Source organism: Oncorhynchus kisutch, linkage group LG6 (assembly GCF_002021735.2).
Source record: "Oncorhynchus kisutch isolate 150728-3 linkage group LG6, Okis_V2, whole genome shotgun sequence".
Classification (NCBI taxonomy): Eukaryota; Metazoa; Chordata; class Actinopteri; order Salmoniformes; family Salmonidae; genus Oncorhynchus; species Oncorhynchus kisutch.
Window position 1 is genome coordinate 14,384,043 of NC_034179.2, and position 25,411 is coordinate 14,409,453.

Sequence of the window (25,411 nt, forward strand, 5' to 3'; positions counted from 1 at the left end):
GAAACACAATAATTTACTGCACTGCTGGAGCTAGAAACACAATAATTTACTGCACTGCTGGAGCTAGAAACACAATAATTTACTGCACTGTTGGAGCTAGAAACACAATAATTTACTGCACTGTTGGAGCTAGAAACACAATAATTTACTGCACTGCTGGAGCTAGAAACACAATAATTTACTGCACTGCTGGAGCTAGAAACACAAGCATTTACTGCTGGAGCTAGAAACACAAGCATTTCACTGCACCTGCTTAAACATCTGCTAATCTGTGTAAGCGACAAATAAACTTTGATTTGATTTTACATATCCTCTGTAGATTGAATTGTGCAGTAGCAAAGTTGACTTTGGCAAGGTAGAAGAGGAGACTTGAGTTCCAGGATCCGGTCGAAGTAAACATTTTAATACAAAGCTTTTCGGGATACAAGTAGTCATGTAAAAATGCAAAGGCTAACAGCACCAGAGGCTAACATGGATGGGATAACAGCACCAGAGGCTAACAGCACCAGAGGCTAACATGGATGGGATAACAGCACCAGAGGCTAACATGGATGGGATAACAGCACCAGAGGCTAACAGCACCAGAGGCTAACATGGATGGGATAACAGCACCAGAGGCTAACATGGATGGGATAACAGCACCAGAGGCTAACAACACCAGAGGCTAACATGGATGGGATAACAGCACCAGAGGCTAACAGCACCAGAGGCTAACATGGATGGGATAACAGCACCAGAGGCTAACATGGATGGGATAACAGCACCAGAGGCTAACAACACCAGAGGCTAACATGGATGGGATAACAGCACCAGAGGCTAACATGGATGGGATAACAGCACCAGAGGCTAACAACACCAGAGGCTAACATGGATGGAATAACAGGACCAGAGGCTAACAGCACCAGAGGTTAACATGGATGGGATAACAGCACCAGAGGCTAACATGGATGGGATAACAGCACCAGAGGCTAACAACACCAGAGGCTAACATGGATGGGATAACAGCACCAGAGGCTAACATGGATGGGATAACAGCACCAGAGGCTAACATGGATGGGATAACAGCACCAGAGGTTAACAACACCAGAGGCTAACATGGATGGGATAACAGCACCAGAGGCTAACATGGATGGGATAACAGCACCAGAGGTTAACATGGATGGGATAACAGCACCAGAGGCTAACATGGATGGGAAAACAGCACCAGAGGCTAACATGGATGGGATAACAGCACCAGAGGCTAACATGGATGGGATAACAGCACCAGAGGCTAACAGCACCAGAGGCTGACATGGATGGAATAACAGGACCAGAGGCTAACAGCACCAGAGGCTAACATGGATGGGATAACAGCACCAGAGGCTAACATGGATGGGATAACAGCACCAGAGGCTAACATGGATGGAATAACAGGACCAGAGGCTAACAGCACCAGAGGCTAACATGGATGGGATAACAGCCCTAGTGTCCAACAGCAAATGGTTATAAAGACATAATGGCTTAGAAGCCAAATGGCTGATTGGCTGAAATTCGTGGTATGCCAGACCATACACCATGGGTATGACAAAACATTTATTTTACTACACGAATTATGTTGGTAACCAGTTTATAAAAGCAATAAGGCACCTCGCGGGTTTGTGATATATGGCCAATATACCACGACTAATTTATTATTTATTTATTTATTTTACCTTTATTTAACCAGGTAGGCAAGTTGAGAACAAGTTCTCATTTACAATTGCGACCTGGCCAAGATAAAGCAAAGCAGTTCGACAGATACAACGACACAGAGTTACACATGGAGTAAAACAGACATACAGTCAATAATACAGTATAAACAAGTCTATATACAATGTGAGCAAATGAGGTGGGAAGGGAGGTAAAGGCAAAAAGGCCATGGTGGCAAAGTAAATACAATATAGCAAGTAAAACACTGGAATGGTAGTTTTGCAATGGAAGAATGTGCAAAATAGAAATAAAAATAATGGGGTGCAAAGGAGCAAAATAAATAAATAAATAAAATTAAATACAGTTGGGAAAGAGGTAGTTGTTTGGGCTAATTTATAGGTGGGCTATGTACAGGTGCAGTAATCTGTGAGCTGCTCTGACAGTTGGTGCTTAAAGCTAGGGAGGGAGATAAGTGTTTCCAGTTTCAGAGATTTTTGTAGTTCGTTCCAGTCATTGGCAGCAGAGAACTGGAAGGAGAGGCGGCCAAAGAAAGAATTGGTTCTGGGAGTGACTAGAGAGATATACCTGCTGGAGCGTGTGCCACAGGTGGGAGATGCTATGGTGACCAGCGAGCTGAGATAAGGGGGGACTTTGCCTAGCAGGGTCTTGTAGATGACATGGAGCCAGTGGGTTTGGCGACGAGTATGAAGCGAGGGCCAGCCAACGAGAGCGTACAGGTCGCAATGGTGGGTAGTATATGGGGCTTTGGTGACAAAACGGATTGCACTGTGATAGACTGCATCCAATTTGTTGAGTAGGGTATTGGAGGCTATTTTGTAAATGACATCGCCAAAGTCGAGGATTGGTAGGATGGTCAGTTTTACAAGGGTATGTTTGGCAGCATGAGTGAAGGATGCTTTGTTGCGAAATAGGAAGCCAATTCTAGATTTAACTTTAGATTGGAGATGTTTGATATGGGTCTGGAAGGAGAGTTTACAGTCTAACCAGACACCTAAGTATTTGTAGTTGTCCACGTATTCTAAGTCAGAGCCGTCCAGAGTAGTGATGTTGGACGGGCGGGTAGGTGCAGGTAGCGATCGGTTGAAGAGCATGCATTTAGTTTTACTTGTATTTAAGAGCAATTGGAGGCCACGGAAGGAGAGTTGTATGGCATTGAAGCTTGCCTGGAGGGTTGTTAACACAGTGTCCAAAGAAGGGCCGGAAGTATACAGAATGGTGTCGTCTGCGTAGAGGTGGATCAGAGACTCACCAGCAGCAAGAGCGACCTCATTGATGTATACAGAGAAGGTCCAAGAATTGAACCCTGTGGCACCCCCATAGAGACTGCCAGAGGTCCGGACAGCAGACCCTCCGATTTAACACACTGAACTCTATCAGAAAAGTAGTTGGTGAACCAGGCGAGGCAATCATTTGAGAAACCAAGGCTGTCGAGTCTGCCGATGAGGATGTGGTGATTGACAGAGTCGAAAGCCTTGGCCAGATCAATGAATACGGCTGCACAGTAATGTTTCTTATCGATGGCGGTTAAGATATCGTTTAGGACCTTGAGCGTGGCTGAGGTGCACCCATGACCAGCTCTGAAACCAGATTGCATAGCAGAGAAGGTATGGTGAGATTCGAAATGGTCGGTAATCTGTTTGTTGACTTGGCTTTCGAAGACCTTAGAAAGGCACGGTAGGATAGATATAGGTCTGTAGCAGTTTGGGTCAAGAGTATCCCCCCCTTTGAAGAGGGGGATGACCGCAGCTGCTTTCCAATCTTTGGGAATCTCAGACGACACGAAAGAGAGGTTGAACAGGCTAGTAATAGGGGTGGCAACAATTTCAGCAGATAATTTTAGAAAGAAAGGGTTCAGATTGTCTAGCCCGGCTGATTTGTAGGGGTCCAGATTTTGCAGCTCTTTCAGAACATCAGCTGAATGGATTTGGGAGAAGGAGAAATGGGGAAGGCTTGGGCGAGTTGCTGTTGGGGGTGCAGTGCAGTTGTCCGGGGTAGGAGTAGCCAGGTGGAAAGCATGGCCAGCCGTAGAAAAATGCTTATTGAAATTCTCAATTATGGTGGATTTATCAGTGGTGACAGTGTTTCCTATCTTCAGTGCAGTGGGCAGCTGGGAGGAGGTGTTCTTATTCTCCATGGACTTTACAGTGTCCCAGAACTTTTTTGAGTTAGTGTTGCAGGAAGCAAATTTCTGCTTGAAAAAGCTAGCCTTGGCTTTTCTAACTGCCTGTGTATAATGGTTTCTAGCTTCCCTGAACAGCTGCATATCACGGGGGCTGTTCGATGCTAATGCAGAACGCCATAGGATGTTTTTGTGTTGGTTAAGGGCAGTCAGGTCTGGGGAGAACCAAGGGCTATATCTGTTCCTGGTTCTAAATTTCTTGAATGGGGCATGTTTATTTAAGATGGTTAGGAAGGCATTTAAAAAAAATATCCAGGCATCCTCTACTGACGGGATGAGATCAATATCCTTCCAGGATACCCCGGCCAGGTCGATTAGAAAGGCCTGCTCGCAGAAGTGTTTCAGGGAGCGTTTTACAGTGATGAGTGGAGGTCGTTTGACCGCTGACCCATTACGGATGCAGGCAATGAGGCAGTGATCGCTGAGATCTTGGTTGAAGACAGCAGAGGTGTATTTAGAGGGCAAGTTGGTTAGGATGATATCTATGAGGGTGCCCGTGACTAAGGGCTGTGTCCAGGCACTCTGTGTTGCGTCGTGCTTAAGAACAGCCCTTAGCCAAGGTATATTGGCCATATACCACAGCCCCTCGGGCCTTATTGCTTAATTATACATTATATATTAAAACCAACTGATACAACTTTCAATTGAACAATGAGAACAGTGAGTCATTTGCTACTTTGAGTACAGATGGATGTTCAGTCAGTTCAAGGTTGGATTGTCACAAGTTGAGGCTTGTGAGTAATTAAGCAGGTTACTCATGACATGATTGTAAGCAAAGACGTGTGAGGATATGACATCTTGGTCATTTGGTTCGCCCCCTCACCTCCTTCCTTCCATAGTATGATAACATGCCTCAAGTGAACACTAGGTATTGCCTAGATACATCCTGAATGTTTGTAATAGAGTCTGAAATGTACAGGGTATTGGAGTAGGGCCACTGGGTGCTATGAGATTGATATAGCTCCCCCTGTCCTCAGACCATACACAATTGTATTATGGCTCAACTCACACTTGTAATCAAGGGACTGTTATGTGTAATTACTATGTGTGGTGTCATCCTCACAGCTTTTATTTATCTGCAAATACGGAAATAAGGTTTAGGGGTGTTGGCCTGAAGTTGCAAATTACAAATTGTAAGTGGACTTTAAACGTTGGGTGTGGCTATCTATGTAAACAATTTGAAATAGTTTCTCAGTCATGATAAACATAGCAGTAAGACATGTATATAAAAAATACATCTATTTCCCACACCTTGTTTTGGTATCTAAAAGGTTTCACATTGACCATTGTTTCTGCAGGCATTTATTTTAATTTCACTGATTAATTAGTAACTCAGTACTTGGACAGACACATCTGCGACTGTTCCCTCACAATGCAAATAGAACTTTGGACTCATTATTCCTACATGTGTATTATGTTAGATTCCTTAAAAGGGAGTCTCTATGGAGTATCTCTACAATACTGCATGCTTATGTTTCTCAAATCATGTCCATTCAAATGCAGTCATTATATTGGATAGACAGTGGCTACATGACTGAGATTTTCACCAGGACACTGTTAAATATTTTGTCAAAGAGAAACATAATAGTGACTCGTCATCATCAGGTTGTGATCAGCTGATTCAATGTATATGGTTATGCAGTGCAACAATGTAATAATGTTGTCCAACAATGTATTTGCAACTCCAGTACCATAATGACAGATAATAAAAATGCACCAGGACCACCATAATTGATCCTATTAGTATGACTGTACCACAGATGTATTTGACTGTTCTATCCGTTTAAAAACGAGGAGGGATTTGGGAATATTACCGGTGGTGACTTCATTTCCCGTTGTGCCTATGGGCGTTGGCTTCTACACTCTAGTAAAAAGGTGTGGCCAGTTGACAACTATAGCTCAGGTAAGGCGAAACATTTTTTTCTGTTATTTAACAAATTATAACACGGAAAATGTAGGACTATCGAAGGTATGCCACGCTATTGTTCAAGTTTAGTGAAGTGCGTCAAGTAGTATACTGTGGTTCTTTTTCTCGACAATTATTTTCACCAGATGTGATACAGTTTGTCAATCTCCGAAAAATATTTGTTGTATTTAAAATCGTTAACGTACGCAAATGATTAAGATTATTCTGATTTAAATGCCTAAAGTAACACACCTACCATAGTTCTCGAAAACCCCTTCTCTCCTTAGGGTTTTCACTGGTTAATAACTTCGCCCATGGCTGGCTCCATGTGAACTATAATTCCGAAGCTGTTTTAACATTTAGAAATGTCAATCATCGCTTGCGGAACTGTTTTCGAAAAGCATATGCCCCTTTTTGATATCAGCAAGAAATAATCTTCAAATTAAAATTATACTTACATTATACTTACTGTAGCAGATTTTCACAGAGCCATAAACTGTGCCGCCAGGTGACGAACTACACTTCCTCCTCAGTGACGCGTCCACACAGGTGTTTGACGCATGTTGGATAGCAAATAGGTACAAGTTTTCAGCTCTGTCTTACATAAACAAGCGCTGTAACATGGAGATATGGCCATGTGGGAACACTAACCTTTACCCTATAAAGGTCTAGTAATTTAACCTGTTTATGATTTCTTGCTGATATTAAAGATGTGTTCTTTATGTTTCTAAAACCATACTGCAAGGGATGTGTTTTAATGTGTATAGCAGGTATCGGTGCTCTTTACAAAAGTGCTAGCGTTAGTGTCTATGAATGGGCTAACCTACCAGTACGGTGGAATGTGAAACGTTGCACTGTCAATGAAGATGGATTTGGAATTGCTGTACAAATTAGGCCTATGCAGAGCATAATCAAATAAAAATGAATCTATGAATTGTTACCCAGCTCCTTCCCCCCCCTCAGGTATAAAATATCCACTGCTGTAATGGCCAATGTTTGGGTAAGTTACCAGATATGTCTCTAATTTCTGTAAAGGAAATACTTTTTCCTACTAATTGTTTCAGATGATTGCTGGTTCTGTTGACACATCTCTAAGCCACGTCTGTCCATGGCCTGTGTTTGTTGACTTGTTTCCAAGTAACTTCACTCCTCCACAGTCTTGAGAGCAGACTCACATCTTTAAAAAAAACTATGAACCTCAAGACCCTTTCGAGTAGCTATGCGTTGATACTTCCAAAATGTAAATTCTTCCACCCTTACCATGTACCTATGTTTGTCCTCTGTTGCGTGCCGTTCCTAGTTTGCTGAAATTCATACGTTTTAATAAAACGTTAATCAAATATACCACAACCACACAAATTGTGCCAATTTAATCTTAACAAGGAAATAGTGGTTGGTTGTATTTGATTATTACAGTATGATTTTCAGCAAACAAAGGCAGGCAATAAGAGGTTAAATCATACGGACACGGCAACAGTTTAACAATGTACATTTTTGAAGTGTCGACACACAGTGAGTCGGAGGTTCATTGGGGGGAAAGAACTCAGTGGAGGATGACTGCTGGTCTTTGTCAATAACGATCCTCTGGTAATCTGTACATTTCCTTTTCAGGGTGACTTGGATCTCCTTTTGGATTCACCTTCCTCTTTGACAGTAACGGTAAGCCTACTATATTATACCTGTATTTCAACTATGGGCTATGTACCTTAGTGTAACTAGTTTTTGCTGTTTCTTGATATGTGTTTCTGTTTCTCAGTCCACCGCCCGAGGAACCATTAAAGAGAAAGCGGGATTCAAAGCAGCAGAAGATGTAGTTGCTCTACGGAAGGCCATAGAGGGAATAGGTAGGAATGTCAATCAACCCACCATATTCTCTAAGCTCTTCACTGTACTCTACCACATACCAACCAAGAAATAACATATTTGATGCCTCATGATAGGAATTTTCACTTTGATAGGAATTTTCTCTCCATGTGATCCTGTGTAGCTCAGTTGGTAGAGCATGGCGCCTGCAACGCCAGGGATGTGGGTTCAATTCCCACAGGGGACCAGTATTTTTTTTAAGTATGAAAAATGTATGCCCACACTACTGTAAGTCACACTGGATGAGAGCGTCTGCTAAATGACTAAAATGTAACATTTCAGTTTCTATAAACATTGTGTGTTGATGTTCTCAGGTACCACTGAGAAGACTCTAGTTGAAGTTCTAACCGGGAGGAGCAATGCCCAGCGTCAGCTCATCTGTAAAGCGTACCAGGAAGCTGCCAACAGGGTACAACTATCCCTCTACTACTCTAAATATTAGCAGCATGATAGTTTTTTAAATTAGAATTGATATAAAATGTTTCGTCCAGATATCCCTGAATATTGCAATATCCATTCCCCCCCCCCCCCCCCAGACATTAGTGGATGACCTGAAGGGGGACACCCATGGGGACTTTGAGGACTTGTTGGTTGCTCTGGTCACCCCTCCTGCTCTTTTCGACTGTCATGAGGTCATCGGAGCCATCAAGGTAAGGGACATTTATCTGTATTAGGTACCTATCTGGTACCAAACATTACTGTAAATGACCATTTATCATGTACTTTGTGCATACCTGCCTGTTACACACACACACAGGGTCCTGGGACAACTGAGGAGACTTTAACAGAGATATTTGCCTCAAGATCCAACAAGCAAATCAAGGCTCTATCTGATGCTTACTTAGCAGGTTAGTAGTCTCTAAACTATCTTAGTATGTACTACTAAGGGCTCCCGAGTGGTGCCTTAGACTGCTGCACCACATCTCAGTGCTAGAGGCATTACTACAGACCCTGTTTCGATTCCAGGCTGTATCACAACTGGCCGTGATTGGGAGTCCTACAGGGCGCAGCAACATTCGGCCTAGCGTGGTTAGGGTTTGGCCGGGGTAGGCCGTCATTGTAAATTAGAATTTGTTCTAATTTACAACCATTTCCTGGTTGCTAAAACTCTAATAGTTCGCATAATTTCAGTTTGTGTGATAAAATAAGCAAGTATAGTGTAGATAATCATTGTACCATCCAAACCAAAGTGAAATTATATTTTCCATAACGAAAAATATTGTTGTATTAGCTTACATTGTGTATAAGACAGTAGGTTTTTTTGGAAATGTTAGTTAGATTACTTGTTCGTTATTACTGCATTGTCGGAACTAGAAGCACAAGCATTTCGCTACACTCGCATTAACATCTGCTAACCATGTGTATGTGACAAATAAATTTGATTTGATTTGTGTGAAGTTACACCGAAAGTAAAAGATGCAAAAACTAAATTTAAGAATGGGAAGCATAGAAATGGCGCATGTAAAACAGATTTACTCTTCTTAGAGTGATAGATCTATAACCCACATTTTTGTGAATTTGGTCGGTTGCCTAAAAAGGTACATATTGATTGTCAGTCATCTGTTAGTTGGATACTAATAAGATATTGTATTTGACCACAGAAACTGGGCGATCAATGACTCACGACCTCAAGTCTGAGGTATCTGGGGACTATGCTACAACACTTCTCATCTTGGCTGAGGTAAAATAAGAACTTTGTCCCCAGGGAGAATTTGACTTGGACTTACAAGTAACTGTGGTATTTCTGTTACATCGTTTTTTTTAGCTGCTTGTGACCTGTAAATCTTAGATGACTTTTCAATCTTTCGGTTCGGTGTCTGTCATTTAAGGGAAAGCGAGATGAGAGTACGAATGTGGACCCGGCTAAAGCTAAAGCGGACGCTAAGGTACATTAAGATACGATGAATTTTACAACCATGCTCAGTATTTCACTGGTCTTGGTTTTAAGCTTTTGGGAGTGACTCACTCAGACGTCCTGCCAAAGACTTGTTATCGTTAAGTGTGTACCTTTTAATGTAATAAAAAAATATTGGTTTGTTCCTCTTCCATGTTCGCTCACTCAAGCCAGTGCACGATAGTGCCTAACAAGTACTGTACTACCTCTGTAATCACTCTCTGTGTCCTCCCCCTCTCTAGGCCCTGTACGAGGCTGGAGAGAAGAAGTGGGGGACTGATGAAAGCAAGTTCATTGACATCCTGTGTCACCGGAGTGTTCCTCAGCTGAGACAGAGTTAGTGAACTTGGTCTAGCAAAGCACTGATGGACTCAATACTGTAGTCTTGTCTTCTATGATGATGATATGTGATCCTCTCCCTCCCCTTACAGCCCTAGTGGAGTATAAGGCCTTGAGCAACAAAACTCTACAGGAGAGCATTGAGAGGGAGATGTCAGGGACTCTAGAGGATCTACTGGTGGCTATTGGTACGAAGGACTATTCACAGGTCTTGTTGCCTATCACGCTCAAAGATGTCATGCACTGTTATCGCTAACAAACCCTTTGACTTTCCAGTGAAATGTGTGAAGAGTGTTCCTGCCTACCTGGCTGAGAGACTGTTCAAAAGCACAAAGGTGAGCAGAAGTCTTCTTGTTTATGCATTTTACAAATTGCTTATGGTATACATTTTATTTTTTAAGCCTCATTCACTATTCTCCACCCGCAGAGCCCAACGGGATACAAGGTCATAGTGCACGGTAGAGGTCGACCGATTAATCGGAATGGCCGATTTAATTAGGGCCGATTTCAAGTTTTCGTAACAATCGGGAATCTGTATTTTGGGGTGCCGATTTGCAGATTTTTTTTTTTTTTACATCTTTATTTAACTAGGCAAGTCAGTTGTTAACACATTCTTATTGTCAATGACGGCCTAGGAACCGTGGGTTAACTGCCTTGTTCAGGGGCAGAATGACAGATTTTCACCTTGTCAGCTCGGGAAACCAATCTTGCAACCTTAAAGTTAACTAGTACAACGCAATAACGACCTGCCTCTCTCTCGTTGCACTCCACAAGGAGACAGTTACGCGAATGCAGTAAGCCAAGGTAAGTTGCTAGCTAGCATTAAACTTATCTTCTAAAAAACAATCAATCATAATCACTAGTTAACTACACATGGTTGATATTACTAGATATTATCTAGCGTGTCCTGCGTTGCATATAATCTGACTGAGCATACAAGTATCTGACTGAGCGGTGGTAGGCAGAAGCAGGCGCGTAAACATTCATTCAAACAGCACTTCCGTGTGTTTTGCCAGCAGCTCTTCGTTTGCGTCAAGCATTGCGCTGTTTATGACTTCAAGCCTATCAACTCCCGAGATGAGGCTCGTGTAACCGAAGTGAAATGGCTGGCAAGTTAGCGCGCGCTAATTGTCGTTTTGTTGCTGGTTCGAGCCCAGGGAGGAGCGAGGAGGGACAGAAGCTATACTGTTACACTGGCAATACTAAAGTGCCTATAAGAACATCCAATAGTCAAAGGTTAATGAAATACAAATGGTATAGAGGGAAATAGTCCTATAATTCCTATAATAACTACAATTTAACTTCTTACCTGGGAATATTGAAGACTCATGTTAAAAGGAACCACCAGCTTTCATATGTTCTCATGTTCTGAGCAAGGAACTGAAACGTTAGCTTTCTTACATGGCACATATTTTACATGGAACATATTGCACTTTTACTTCTAACACTTTGTTTTTGCATTATTTAAACCAAATTGAACATGTTTCATTATTTACTTGAGGCTAAATTGATTTTATTGATGTATTATATTAAGTTTTAAATAAGTGTTCATTCAGTATTGTTGTAAATATCATTATTACAAATAAATAAATAGAATCGGCCGATTTAAATCGGGATCGGCTTTTATGGTCCTCCAATTATTGGTATCGGCGTTGAAAAATCATAATCGGTCGACCTCTACTGCACTGATGTCAGATATGTTTGTGCTGTCTTGACAACTCCTATTGTCATGCCAAACTGCACAAACGGATCTGGGACTGACATGTTTTCTTTTTGTTTCATTTCTTCTAATCCAGTGGGCTCCGGTGGTGTAGAACGTTAATCTGTGGGGTTTTGGGATTAATCCAGTGGTTGTGTGTTCAGGGCGTGGGGACCACCGAGTCCATTCTGACCAGGATCATGGTTGGCCGCTCTGAGATGGACATGCTGGACATCAGGGCAGAGTTTAAAAAGCTGTTTGGCTGTTCTCTCTACTCCACCATCAAGGTATTTGCTGATAATCTTGCTGACTGGTAACATACTTGTCCCATAGAAAATGTATCCCATGAAATGTAGCTATCTTTTACAGCTCGATTTGATTTGACCAATTAGTTACAGTGCATTCAAAGTATTCAGACCCCCTTGACTTTTTCCACATTTTATGTTACAGCCTCATTTTGAAATGGAATAAATTGATTTCCCCCTCAATCTACACACGTCCCCATAATGACAAAGGGAAAAAACAGGTTACATAAGTATTCAGACCCTTTACTTAGTCCTTTGTTGAAGCATGTTTGGGAGTGATCACAGCCTCAAGTCTTCTTGGGTATGACTCTACAAGCTTGGCTCACCTGTATTTGGAGAGTTCTTCTCTGCAGATCTTCTCGAGCTCTGTCAGGTTGGATGGGGAGTGTCACTGCATAGCTATTTTCAGGTCTCTCCAGCGATGTTCGATCGGGTGTAAGTCCGGGCTCTGGCTGGGCCACTGAAGGACATTCAGTCTTGTTGTGAAGCCACTCCTGCATTGTCTTGGCTGTGTGCTTAGGGTCGTTGTCCTGTGGAAGGTGAACCTTTGCCCCAGTCTGAGGTCCTGAGTGCTCTGGAGCAGATTTTCATCAAGGATCTCTCTATACTTTTCTCCGTTCAGCTTTCCCTTGATCCTGACTAGTCTCCCAGTCCCTGCCACTAAAAAACATCCCCACAGCATGATGTACATCTATCACACCCGTGTTTAATTGCTAAATTGTAATTGCCTTACCTACCTAATCTTACCTCATTTGCACACACTGTATATAGAGTTTTCTATTGTGTTATTGACTGTACGTTTGTTTATCCCATGTGTAACTCTGTTGTTTGTGTCGCACTGCTTTGCTTTAATTTGACCAGGTTGCTGTTGTAAATGAGAACTTGTTCTCAACTGGTCGACCTGGTTAAATAAAGGTGAAATACATTTTTTTTAAATGCTGCCACCACCATGCTTCACCATAGGGATGGTGCCAGGTTCCTCCAGACGTACCGCTTGACATTCAGGCCAAAGAGTTCAGTCCTGGTTTCATCAGACCAGAGACTCTTGTTTCTCATGGTCCAAGAGTCTTTAGGTGCCTTTTGGCAAACTCCAAGCTGGCTGTCATGTGCCTTTTACTGAGGAGTGGCATCCGTCTGGCAACTCTACCATAAAGGCCTGATTGGTGCTGTGCTGCAGAGATGGTTGTCCTTCTGGAAGTTTTTTCCCATCTCCACAGAGGAACTCTGTAGCTCTGTCAGAGTGACCATCGGGTTATTGGTCACCTCCCTGAGCAAGGTCCTTCTCCCCCGATTGCTCAGTTTGGCCGGGCGGCCAGCTCTAGGAAGAGTCTTGGTGGTTTCAAACTTCTTCCATTTAAGAATGATGGAGGCCACTGTGACCTTGGACCTTCAATGCTGCAGAATTTATTTTGATACTCTTTCCAAGATGTTTGCCTCAACAGAATCCTGTATTGGTTTTTGCTCAGACATGGACTGTCAACTGTGGGACCTTCTATAGACAGGTGTGTGTGTGTGCCTTTCCAAATCAGGTCCAATCAATTGAGTTTACCACAGGTGCTCCAATCAAGTTGTAGAAACATCTCAAGGATGATCAATGGAAACAGGATGCACCTGAGCTTAATTTCGAGTCTCATAGCAAAGGGTCTGCTTTGTCATTATGGGGTAGTGTGTGTGTGTGTGTAATATTTAGGGGGGAGTATTTTATAATAAGGCTGTAATGTAACAATGTGGAAAAAGGCAAGGGGTCTAAATACTTTCCGAATGCAATGTATCTGCTGATTTTAATGGCTGCTAAAATAAACATGATTGGAATGTATTTATTTTCAACCCTACTTCTTGTGATTTTATTATTTGGTCAGCCAATCTGATCTGCATGCGATTGTGAATCAGACCTTTTTTATTGTGATTTGGGGATTTTTTTTGGGTGATGTTTTCTTTCTTGCCTGGTCAGTCGTAAGTGTCCAGTTACTATGGCAACGCTCTGAAGATTCTCTGTGGAGGAAATGACGATTGACTAATAGGATCTGTGAAATTGATCATACTCTGTGTCATAGCCATGTAAAAATCCTCTCCATCCCTGTGTTCAATTGTAGTCTGAAACTGCTGGAAGTTATGGACAAGCTCTGCTGAAGCTGTGTGGGGAAGACGACTAAGGTTCTGTCTACTTGGCATTGAGGAGCCTCCCACCGAAGGATCATAACAATGTGAAGGCTGCAGTGTACTGCACAGGTTCAATTTATTATAGACACACTCACTGTTACCCTGAGAAACATGGATATGTTTGTTTCAATGTTCACGAAGTTTGACATTGGGATGTGTAACCTGGAACATGTGATAAGCCAGCCCAGACACACTCCAGGATTCCTTAGGCAGTCACCCATTTCTGTTTCATGTATTTCCAACATTTACATTCCTGAATGCATCTCATTAAGGCAAACCTTTTATTGGTATTATCCAAATTATTATAGATATCAGGAAGGTATTCTATCTGTTCTTGTATGAGAAGTGCTATTAAAAATGTTTACTAACAGTTGCTTGTCATGTGGTCTTTTGTCCAGTGGGTGGTGAGAAAGCATATCTGCAGAATATCATGTCGATCAGTGATTCAGTTTAGAAATGTTAAATTCAGTTTTCTTGTAAAGTGGTTTTTACAAAGACTTGAATTGGATTCGCTAACAATAACTGACAATGCTTCTGAATCAGATGTGAAATTGAGCTTTTCTTTTAATACAAAGCCCAGATCTCATCCTGTAATCCTCAAAACAATGTTGACATGTAATGCGGTGATTAAGCAGGTAAAGCTGTTTAGCCTAATTCTGATCATTTATGATTAGTATTTTACATGGCATAACTATTTAATCTCTGTCTGCACCTGAGAATAAAGGCAATTTGTCAAGCGAGACAAAGTGTGATAAATCCTCCTGCTCTGCAATGTTTTGCCAACATTATCATAAAGAAAGATATGCTTAATCATTATCTCAGGCAAGACTGTCTAATCTGGAGATTTGTTGTCTGTTGGGAGTATCTAACTCTAACCCTTTCTTACAAAATTCCAATTAGTAGCTGTAAGAAAAGAACAATGGCTGTATATTATAATCCCTCAATTTGCACTGGGAGGTCAGAGATTACAACAGATTGTAGAATGGGATTAATTGAAAATATTGTTTTGACAACTATGCCTTTGTCTAAGATGTGATGGCAAGGAGACTATGCTCTTGTTAACTTTGAGGAGGATGCCATTTTCTAATAATCGTATATAGCCACAAGTGAAAGTAAATAATGAGAGTAATGGCTTTTTTTTAATGACATTTGACTTCAACAATGACAATCCTTTTAGGCATTCTTTATTCATTTATAATACTCGAGACATGTCATATTACAGATTAAAATAATGTGTCCCTTTAGTCAGTGCATTCCAGCATTCAAAAGTAAGTCCATCAATAATGCCTAAATGAATGGAAAAACAAATGTTGGACAACCAAAGACCGACATTATAGCAACCAGGTAAAATACAGTGAAATAATTAAAGGCATACTTGAAACAAAAGCTCATTTACAAACAAGGCTAACGAACAGTCAATATAGGCTATGAATGTCACAGTGGGCCTTTAACGGCTGTGATATGTTCTGAGCATCATTATCTGACACGGTCGAATGACCTCTATGGGTATTAGCTACACAGTAGGAGATCTACAATACAGGAGGCTGGTGAGGGGAGGACAGCTCATAACAATGGTATTAAAACACTTCTATGTCATTCCATCAAATCAATTCCAGCCAATTACTATAAGCTCGCCCCCCCCCCCCCCCCCCCCAATTAAGGTGCCACCAGCCACCTGTGATCTACAGGACACCATATTGTGCATAGATAGACCTGTCAGTAATGTGATTGTAAAACCGTACAGTATTAGTCATACAATAGATAATACTGGCCTCTAAAGTATTTGTTCTTATGCAGTTGTTCACAGACCCATGTACTATATAGTAAGCACCATCAGCAGGGTTGCAAACACTGGGTGCAACCGGTTTTCAGTGGAAATGGAAGAGCCTGTGACGCGACTTCAGCTTTTGGATGCTTAAAAAGGCGACGCTCCTCCTTCACATTTACTGGATTGGTTGAATAGTGCAGAAGAGAACCTCCCACAAGTTATTTAAAAAAATAAATATCATCAGGACCAAAATGTGGGGTATTCTACTCAGGTGTTCCTTTGACGTCGCTACGTTAGGTTATATAGTAAGTGAATAGAGGGACGGATTCATAAATAGTCTATTCACAAACTAATTAAAGCAAGGGTCATTCACTCCCAATCTATTTTATTGGGTTTATGTTTAGTTGGTTACATTTCTCTAAACAGTTCTTGAATCAGCCCTTAGATTCAAGTGGATTGTGAGAGGAAGGAGGTCAGTTGACCACTTATACTAAAAGTAACCCACCATTAATGAAATACAGTAAGATAACTACTCAACCCCACCATTAATGAAATACAGTAAGATAACTACTCAACCCCACCATTAATGAAATACAGTAAGATAACTACTCAACCCCACCATTAATGAAATACAGTAAGATAACTACTCAGCCCCACCGTTAATGAAATACAGTGAGATAACTGCTCAGCCCCACCATTAATGAAATACAGTAAGATAACTACTCAACCCCACCATTAATGAAATACAGTAAGATAACTATGCAGGCAAAAACAACTGAACATAGGCTCTATGTTCAGTTTCCAAAGGATATATATTCTAGATTGCACATAACCCTTGTAAAGTCCCATGTGCTCAAGAAAGCATTTCAAGAAGTACCATTTCACAGCATGTAACATTCAAACAGTAGCTTACATGCAAATTAATAGATACAAATCAGGTAAAAAAAACAATCTTGAATACGAAAAGATAATCGGAGAATAACAGAAAGAGGAACGCAGCTCCAGCTATCAGTTGAAGCTGTACTGTGTGTCCTCGTGACTTCACCAAGACTGGTCCCAGGTCTGTTTGTGCCATCTTGCTTCCCAGACCTGCGACCAGGCTATGACTGACATGTCTTTCCTTCTTATAACCTGGCCTTACAGAAGTCTCAGCAGAAAGCAGATACGATTGCATACCACCAATCGCAATCCTTAAAACCAGAGAGATGTTTCCACTCTTTTACTCGTTCGCTCTTTCTACAGACATCTGCAAGGTCTAACGGTATGGTTATAGTTGTTCTGGTAGGGAGGCTACTCTCTTGTCTGCTTGACTGGGCATCTGTATGATAGAATTCTAGAGGTCTGTAGTCTGGTTTAATTGCATCGAGTGGCTACAGTACAGGTTGTTGCTCAGTCGGTGGCTGGGCCAGCTTGAGGCTCTAGTCACTGCTTGTGTAGCAATCTGGTCTCTCAGCATTTTGTATTATTCTGTATGTAATTCTGAGACACTTAATTTAGTATGATATGTTACGTTTCGTATTGTATGTATTAATTTGTGGATGTCATCATCCATTTCATATGATAAGTTATGAATTACAATTTGGATGATATGTTAAGAATTTGCTAAATGTACAATTTGTTATGAATCTGTAAATGTACAATATGTTACGAATTTGCAATACGTATGATATGTTACGAATACCAATTAGTTGTACCCAACGTTAGCTAGCTGGCTAATGTTAGCTAGTTTAGGGTTACGGGTTAAGGTTCGGAGTTAGGTTAAAGGGTTAAAGTTAGGCGAAGGGCTGGCTAAAAGAGTTAGGGGAAGGGTTAGCTAACATGCTAAGTAGTTTCAAAGTAGCTAAAAAGTTCAAGTAGTTGAAAATTTGCTAAAGTTGTCCGTGACGAGATTTGAACACACAACCTTTTGGATAGCTAGACATTCACCCACCCATACACCTCGAACAACCACCCATACCAAACGTAACATATCATACTAATTTGAGTGTCCCAGATTTACTTTTACTATGTTACGTCTAGTCTATGAGACCAGGCTGGGTGTAGAAAGGAGGGCATGGCTGGCTGTGCCTGAATTTCATGATATATACAGCAGTCTGGTGCCACCAGTAGAGCAAAAACACCACAAGGACATGCCACACCTGGTGGCTGGCACCCAGATAGTTCAGTTGACCTGTGGAGGTCAAAGTGCATCACAAGGTCACTTGAGCAAGACAAGGTGCACTTAATCACATGAGTGGTTATTTGCTATACAAGGTAATTTGTAATATTGTGGAATAGATGTGTCAAGCATGAAGGCTCACCTGGGAAGCAGCGTTCTGGGATTTTAGAGATGTAAAAGAGGAACGCAGCTCCAGCTATCAAATACATCACAATCACACGAGGGAGGAACAACTGCAGACAGAGAGAACATATGGTAAGGGTAACAATACTTGACTGATGCATAATTGTATTGTTTATGAATGTGTTATGAAGTCAACCAACTTTCAAATAAAGTGTTGATTCAGGAATCTGTTGCCTCACCTGGACGACAGCTGAGCCGAGGCCTTCATTGAGCCAGACCCAGTGGCCGGCGGGGATGATCCCGTAGCCAGCCACGGAGCAGAAGATGGCAGTACGCTGGTGTCGCCACTCCTTAGAGTGGTAGTGAGGGTGGATCTGAGCTAAGAACACGGCCAATATCAACGCTAGAGCAGTCACCAGGTACACCTGTCTCCAGAACTATTGATGAGACAAAGAGGGAGGGGGTAGTAGACAGGAAATGGGGAAAGATATGTGGGGAGAAGAGATGGGATTTCAGAGACAGTTTGCACAAGTATACATTTACAAAAACAAAGAGTATGAGTGGAAAAAGAAAATAAATAATGGAATGTATTATTGACAAACATACAGTGATGCAGTAGAAGGCATAGAAGACCCCTGGAATGTAACAGCCCAGGATTCCCACAGAGATTCCAACGAAGTCCAGCGCCAACCAGCGGTGACACGTCTTCTCTGAGAGGTGGCAGGAGAACATGTGATACCCTGCAGAACACAGCATACACACCTAGAAAAACAGGTCAAATACACCAGCATTACTTCTCCTGAACACAGGTAAGACCTGTAAACCACAACAAAATAAGACTGACAGATAGCTGTGACCTCTCACTCTCTTTCTTTCTGTTCATCTCTCTCACTCTCACCCACCCACCCAAACACACACCTGAAAGCAGAAGAGTGCTATGCAGTAGATGACATAGTCTTCTCTGTTGGCACCTGAAGCCGGCAGGACTGTAGACATGTCATTCACCCCCAGTAGGAAGAACAGGAGGAAGCCCAACAGATGAGTCCATATGTTGACTGTTTCATTGGACAGCACAAAGATGCTAGAGGGGTGGAAAACAATACACAACAACTAGCCTGGTTCCAGATCTGTTTGTGCTGTCTTGCCAACTGCTATGGTTAATTTTGTTTGACATGGCAATAACCATATGAGTTGGCAAGACAGTATAGACCTGGGACCAGGCTATACAACAACTAGCAACAACACTGTACAACAACATCTACTTTACATTGAGCTTAGCTATATTATTCTCTTGACATACCTTTTTAAACAAAGTTTGGATTGTAAACGGGCTCTGTATCCATCTGTAATGTATGGGTTTTCTTTCATGAATAATGGGATCTGTTCAAATGTGTACAGGCGGATTCCCCTCGGCATAAGGACGGGCCAGTAACTGGCCAGCCACTGGTAACTTCCCAGGAGTAACTTGAGGAGTTTATGAGGCATTTTGGAACATCAGATTTCACGGTTCTGGCACAGGTTTAAGGCTGAAAAGATGACAAGGGCACAACAGGGTAAAGTTATGGCATGGAACTAAGGGGTCACTGCAATCTAAGGTTGGCCGAAGATACTGACCCTATCATTATGCTTGTTTACACTGAGCTGCACTGGGGTCTAAACGCAATCATGGTTACATTAAGAACACTGTGGAGCCGACAGGAGATAAGGGTCGGAAAACGTACCTCAATAAAGGGATGGGTACTGTACTGCAAGTTGTACCTTCATCCACACTTCCTCTACACTGTACACACATCCACACTGGAAAACTGGAAAACAGTACTTTGTGTTATCAGGCTAGCTAACATCAGCCAAAGCAGCCATTATGGAATGGCACGTGGCGTTGAACAACAAAGGAGCTGATTGGCTGACCCTACATTCCAAAATGACTGCGGTGGCTACTGCTAGCTAGCATGAGAACGAAAATTAGCAGTATTTCAATCTTCTCGATGTATCAGTGTGGATAAAGGTCAAATTTAGTGGCATATCCAATCCTGCATTGAGGTATGTTTTCCGATCCATATCTCGCGTCAGCTACAGTGTCTTAAAAGCTGATTTTATGGTCAATCAGAGTCTGCAGTGGCTGTACAGTGTTTACAGCGATGCGGCCGATTCATACATCTTGAGCTTCGGGCAGCTGTCATACGCATCCAATAAATTGGTCTCGTAGTGATTCAGGATTCATCTATATAGCCATCCAGCTAATTACGAGCAACTGGCTAAACAAAAAGAAAATACCTTACCTCTTCTGAGTTGTTGGAGTCAATTTCCCGCTGCTTGACATAGCTCAGCCAAAATAGCATGAAGTAAAAAAGGATGCACCATTTTCCCACCTGCATCTCTATCCCGAATCTCCTCACTGCCCCCCAGCAAAATCAGCCTACATTTAGGCTGTTGTTTATGTGTATTTCACACTATATGTTTGTATGGAGGTCAACCCCAATACATGTTCATGTCATCAATCAACTGCATTACAGTTTAAAACGACTTTGACTACACCACCAATTTCTGTGTGCTAGCTACGCTAACCTGCTTATACAAACGGGAGTTAGCATTTACTAGTCACTTCTTCTTAACCTGAAAAGGGGACAACTTCTAAATGTTATGCAGCGAAAACAGCTAAATATATCCAAATCGGAATTTAGTACCCACATTGTTGGCCTGTTACAGTACATCAATCATGGCGGATTTGACAAATATTCACTTAGATCAGATTTGTTGAATGTGCCCCAATCCATTGCCCTTCTATCCCCCACGGTCTGCATTCCATTGACCTCTTTACTGCATCTACAGTTGAAGTCGGAAGTTTACATACACCTTAGCCAAACATTTTAAACTAAGTGTTTCACAATTCCTGACATTTAATCCTTGTAAAAATCCCCTGTCTTAGGTCAGTTAGGATCACCACTTTATTTAAGAATGTGAAATATCAGAATAATAGTAGAGAGAATGATTTCTTTCAGATTTGATTTCTTTCATCACATTCACAGTGGGTCAGAAGTTTACATACAATCAATTAGTATTTGGTAGGATTGCCTTTAAATTGTTTAACTTGGGTCAAACATTTTGGGTAGCCTTCCAAAAGCTTCCCACAATGTGTTGGGTGAATTTTGGCCCATTCCTCCTGACAGAGTTGGTGTAACTGAGTCAGGTTTGTAGGCCTACTTGCTCGCATATGCTTTTTCAGTTCTGCCCACAAATTTGCTATAGGATTGATGTCAGGGCCTTTTGATGGCCACTCCAATACCTTGCCTTTGTTGTCCTTTAGCCATTTTGCCACAACTTTGGAAGTATGCTTGGGGTCATTGTCCATTTGGAAGACCCATATGCGACCAAGCTTTAACTTCCTGACTGATGTCTTGAGATGTTGCTTCAATATATCCACATAATTCTCCTTCCTCATGATGCCATATATTTTGTGAAGTGCACCAGTCCCTCCTGCAGCAAAGCACCATCACAACATCATGCTGCCACCCCCGTGCTTCACGTTTGGGATGGTGTTCTTCAGCTTGCAAGCCTCCCACTTTTTCCTCCAAACATAATGACGGTCATTATGGCCAAACAGTTCTATTTTTGTTTCATCAGACCAGAGGACATTTCTCCATGTGCAGTTGCAAACCGTAGTCTGGCTTATTTATTGCGATTTTGGAGCAGTGGCTTCTTCCTTGCTGAACGTTCTTTCAAATTATGTCGATATAGGACTCGTTTTACTGTGGATATAGATACTTTTGTACCTGTTTCCTCCAGCATCTTCACAAGGTCCTTTGCTGTTGTTCTGGGATTGATTTGCACTATTTGCACCAAAGTACATTCACCTCTAACAGACAGAACGCATCTCCTTCCTGAGCGGTTTGATGGCTGGTGGTCCCATGGTGTTTATACTTGCGTACTATTGTTTGCACAGATGAACGTGGTACCTTCAAGCATTTGGGAATTGCTCCCAAGGATTAACCAGACTTGTGGAGGTCGACAATTGTTTTTCTGAGGTCTTGGCTGATTTCCTTTGATTTTCCCATGATGTCATGCAAAGAGGCACTGAGTTTGAAGGTAGGCCTTGAAATACATCCACAGGTACACCTCCAATTGACTCAAATTATGTCAATTAGCCTAACAGAAGCTTCTAAAGCCATGACATCATTTTCTGGAATTTTCCAAGCTGTTTAAAAGCACAGTCAACTTTGTGTATGTAAACTTCTGACCCACTGTAATTGTGATACAGTGAATTATAAGTGAAATAATCTGTCTGTAAACAATTGTTGGAAAAATGACTTGCACAAAGTAGATGTCATGCACAAAGTAGATGTCCTAAACGACTTGCCAAAACTATAGTTTGTTAACAAGACATTTGTGGAGTGTTTGAAAAATGAGTTTTAATGACTCCAACCTCAGTGTAAGTAAACTCCCAACTTCAACTGTATACCTATTATGATTTATTTTGAACCTTTATTTAACTAGGCAAGTCAGTTATAAGAACAAATTCTCATTTACAATGGCGGCCTACCCCGGCGACGCTGGGTAAATTGTGTGCCGCCCTATGGGACTCCCAATCATGGCCAGATGTGATACAGCCTGGATTCAAACCAGGGACTGTAGCGATGCCTCTTGCACTGAGATGCAGTGCCTTAGACCGCTGCGCCACTCGGGTGCTTCCTCCACAATGTCTTTCCAGGAGTTCAAACTTATTTTGTGTCTTTGAAATCCCGACATAAAGATGTATTATATTGGTGAATTTGTTCTGATAGTCTTTCGTCAAAGTTCTCCATGTTTTTTGTGAAGTAAGCAAGTTTGTGTTTATACAGGATGAACTGCACCCCCACCTACCATCAACCAATCATGTCATTGTGGAGCTATATGCATATATGCTTGACTTGGACTGAAATAGGTGCCGGTACGGTTTATATTTACGTGCAGCAGCTCCACAATACTTTTGAGCTAATATTCTATAAGAGGAACAGGAGCTCAAGCAGTAGATAATGTGAGTTGCTGGTACTAGTGGGTAGCCTAGTGGTTAGAGCGTTGGGCCAGGAACTGGAAGGTTGTTGGATCGAATCCTTGAGCTGACAAGGTAAAAATCTGTCATTCTGAACTAAGTGGATTAATCAATGTTCCCCAGGTGCTGAAGACATTGATTAAGGCAGCTCCCTGCAGCTCTCTGGGTTAAATGTGGAAGATACGTTCAGTTGGACAACTGACTAGGTATCCCCCCTTTCCCTACTCAGCTCCTGACAATATTAAGCACAAGCATTTAGCTACACTCGCATTAACATCTGCTAACCATGTGTATGTGACAAATAAAATTTGATTTGAATACATGGAAATATGTGGAGCTGTTGAGCCCTATGTATTGCAATATGGAGCTAGATTTGGCCTTTTCAAGCCTCCAGAGGCTCTGCAATTTTGCATCATAACCTCCACATGGAGCCTCCTGATGGCATTGACAGATCAAGAATACATTGTCTTTTAATGTAACCATGATTGCGTTCCGACCCCGGTGCAGCTCAGTGTAAACAAGCATAATGGTAGGGGTCAGTATATTCTGGCAAGCATAACGTTAGATCGCTTTTTTTTAGGAAAGACTAATAGAGGATCTGAACCTATGACTAATAAAATTGGCAAGTCAACATGCTTTTGGTAATAGATCATTTATTGGAATAAATCAGAGCTAGGCGATTGATCAAAATATATGCATTCCAACTTGACATTTAGCCGGACATGCTAGCATGCGGAATTGATCTCGCAGAGAGAAAATTACCTTTTGTTGCATGCTATCGATGGCTACGTAGTGTCATCTAGCTACAATACACCTTACTTTGTGATTTAGCAAGCTATTAATACAATATTTTAAGGAGCTGGCTAGCCCAGCAGCTCATGCTAGAAAATACATAAGCACAAAACAAAAAACAGAGTTCTAAAATTACACAATGGACATGGCTGCGCAAGTCGCGCCCGAGGACCCCCTCTCTGGACTTTATAAACTGCCTGAATACAATACGATCATAGACAGTAACTCTGTGATACGATTTCATGAACACCAGTTGAAGTCTGGGTGGCTCCAAATATCTGATCATAAATAAAAGCTTTTTTTATGGCCCATCTGGATATTATGGAAATGGCCCAAATGGCCAAATGTATATGATTTTTGATACAGTTACAGCAATGATTTCATTTTACTACAATGAATAGCTATACTGGAGAGATAGAAAGATATGAACAAGTCATTTATTGACTTGATGTGGTATTTATCCAAATACATAATCTAAATCAATTATTTGGATTTCCAATAGCCTAGTACTCAAGTACTGAAATCAGTTTGGACGTGTTCCTCGATTGGCTTTGATTGCCGAGAAAGGTATCCCAGCTGTCCCCCTAAAAAAGTATGCAGCAGACTAGGGGAGAACATAGAGATAGATAGAGGACTCATCTGTGACAGCATGGACAGCCACGGCGCCATTATGGCTACAACCCATAGGAAACCCTACCCAGATGACTATTTTGACTACTTTAAAATGTTGGAAGCATAGTGGCTGCCGCAATAGCGCTGCCCACGCTAAAATAGTATTTTGTCCACTAGAGGCATCTATCATTCTCTATGGAGGAGACCGCTTGCTCCCTCTTGAAGTCACGGAAGTTCAAGTCCGACCGCTGTACTGCAGGCATTTGTTAGCAGAACTAGGCCCCATTATAGTGAATGGAAAAATGTATATCTTTGTGTAAATAAATAAAAAATCGAAGACAATTATGGTACCAATCATTTATTGTAATACACCAGCTCTATGTCCTTTTAACAATTTATTTAAATCGCTCACAGAAGAAGTTATAAGGATAATTTAGTAGACTACCCAGGTTGGCCTTGTGCTTGAGTTACTGAGGTTGCGTGCAACATCACTTTCTGGAGTAGCCAGAAATACAGTCCTTTTGAGGAGATAGGAATCTCCATTGCAATCGTATTACCGCCTATTGTGTACGTTGCCCATTGTACGTCAGTGGGCCATACGGTGCAGTCTGGACGATTCTGGGACAGGGAGAGCTCTCCTTCATGGAGTGAATGGGAGTCAATTGGGCGCTAGCTTAAAAACACACATTAGCATGAATTTTGTCATCAAGTACAACATTACAAATATTTTCAGAGATGTAAGATAATTAATTTCCTATGCAATATTGTATGGCTTTGAAATCGTGACATTATGTACTTTCGAGGAAAATAGGTACGTTAGCTTAGCAACCACATGACGTAGCATGACGTGGGAACGTGAAAGCGATTGGTCGACAGTCTGGTGGGTGGGGCGTTATAC

At 41.7% G+C, this 25,411-nt stretch overlaps 2 protein-coding genes across 4 annotated transcripts; one reads left to right on the top strand and one right to left on the bottom strand.

The window, feature by feature from the left end:
• Positions 1-5,678: 5,678 nt before the first annotated feature.
• anxa3b (annexin A3b) lies at positions 5,679-14,404 on the top strand. Of its 3 annotated transcripts, none has more exons than XM_020484842.2 (14): positions 5,679-5,771; positions 6,738-6,774; positions 7,386-7,433; positions 7,531-7,618; positions 7,952-8,046; positions 8,174-8,287; positions 8,395-8,485; positions 9,239-9,318; positions 9,467-9,523; positions 9,774-9,867; positions 9,963-10,058; positions 10,147-10,205; positions 11,734-11,856; positions 13,968-14,404. In XM_020484842.2, exons 2-14 carry the CDS (start codon positions 6,760-6,762, stop codon positions 14,025-14,027), a joined length of 1,020 nt encoding a protein of 339 aa, XP_020340431.1. In that variant the 5' UTR covers positions 5,679-5,771; positions 6,738-6,759; the 3' UTR covers positions 14,028-14,404. The 3 variants fall into 3 exon arrangements, with proteins under 3 accessions (XP_020340431.1, XP_031682110.1, XP_031682109.1); XM_031826250.1 differs by having other exon boundaries at positions 5,717-5,771; positions 6,720-6,774; XM_031826249.1 differs by having other exon boundaries at positions 5,765-5,837.
• A 772-nt stretch (positions 14,405-15,176) lies between these two features.
• Positions 15,177-24,067, bottom strand: LOC109892357 (progestin and adipoQ receptor family member 3-like). Its single transcript, XM_020484843.2, has 7 exons — positions 23,872-24,067; positions 19,384-19,609; positions 19,002-19,164; positions 18,690-18,845; positions 18,323-18,520; positions 18,103-18,193; positions 15,177-17,972 (listed from the first exon to the last, which is right to left on the bottom strand). The coding sequence occupies exons 2-7, from the start codon at positions 19,566-19,568 to the stop codon at positions 17,818-17,820; spliced, it is 948 nt and encodes a 315-aa protein (XP_020340432.1). The 5' UTR covers positions 19,569-19,609; positions 23,872-24,067; the 3' UTR covers positions 15,177-17,817.
• Positions 24,068-25,411: the final 1,344 nt, after the last annotated feature.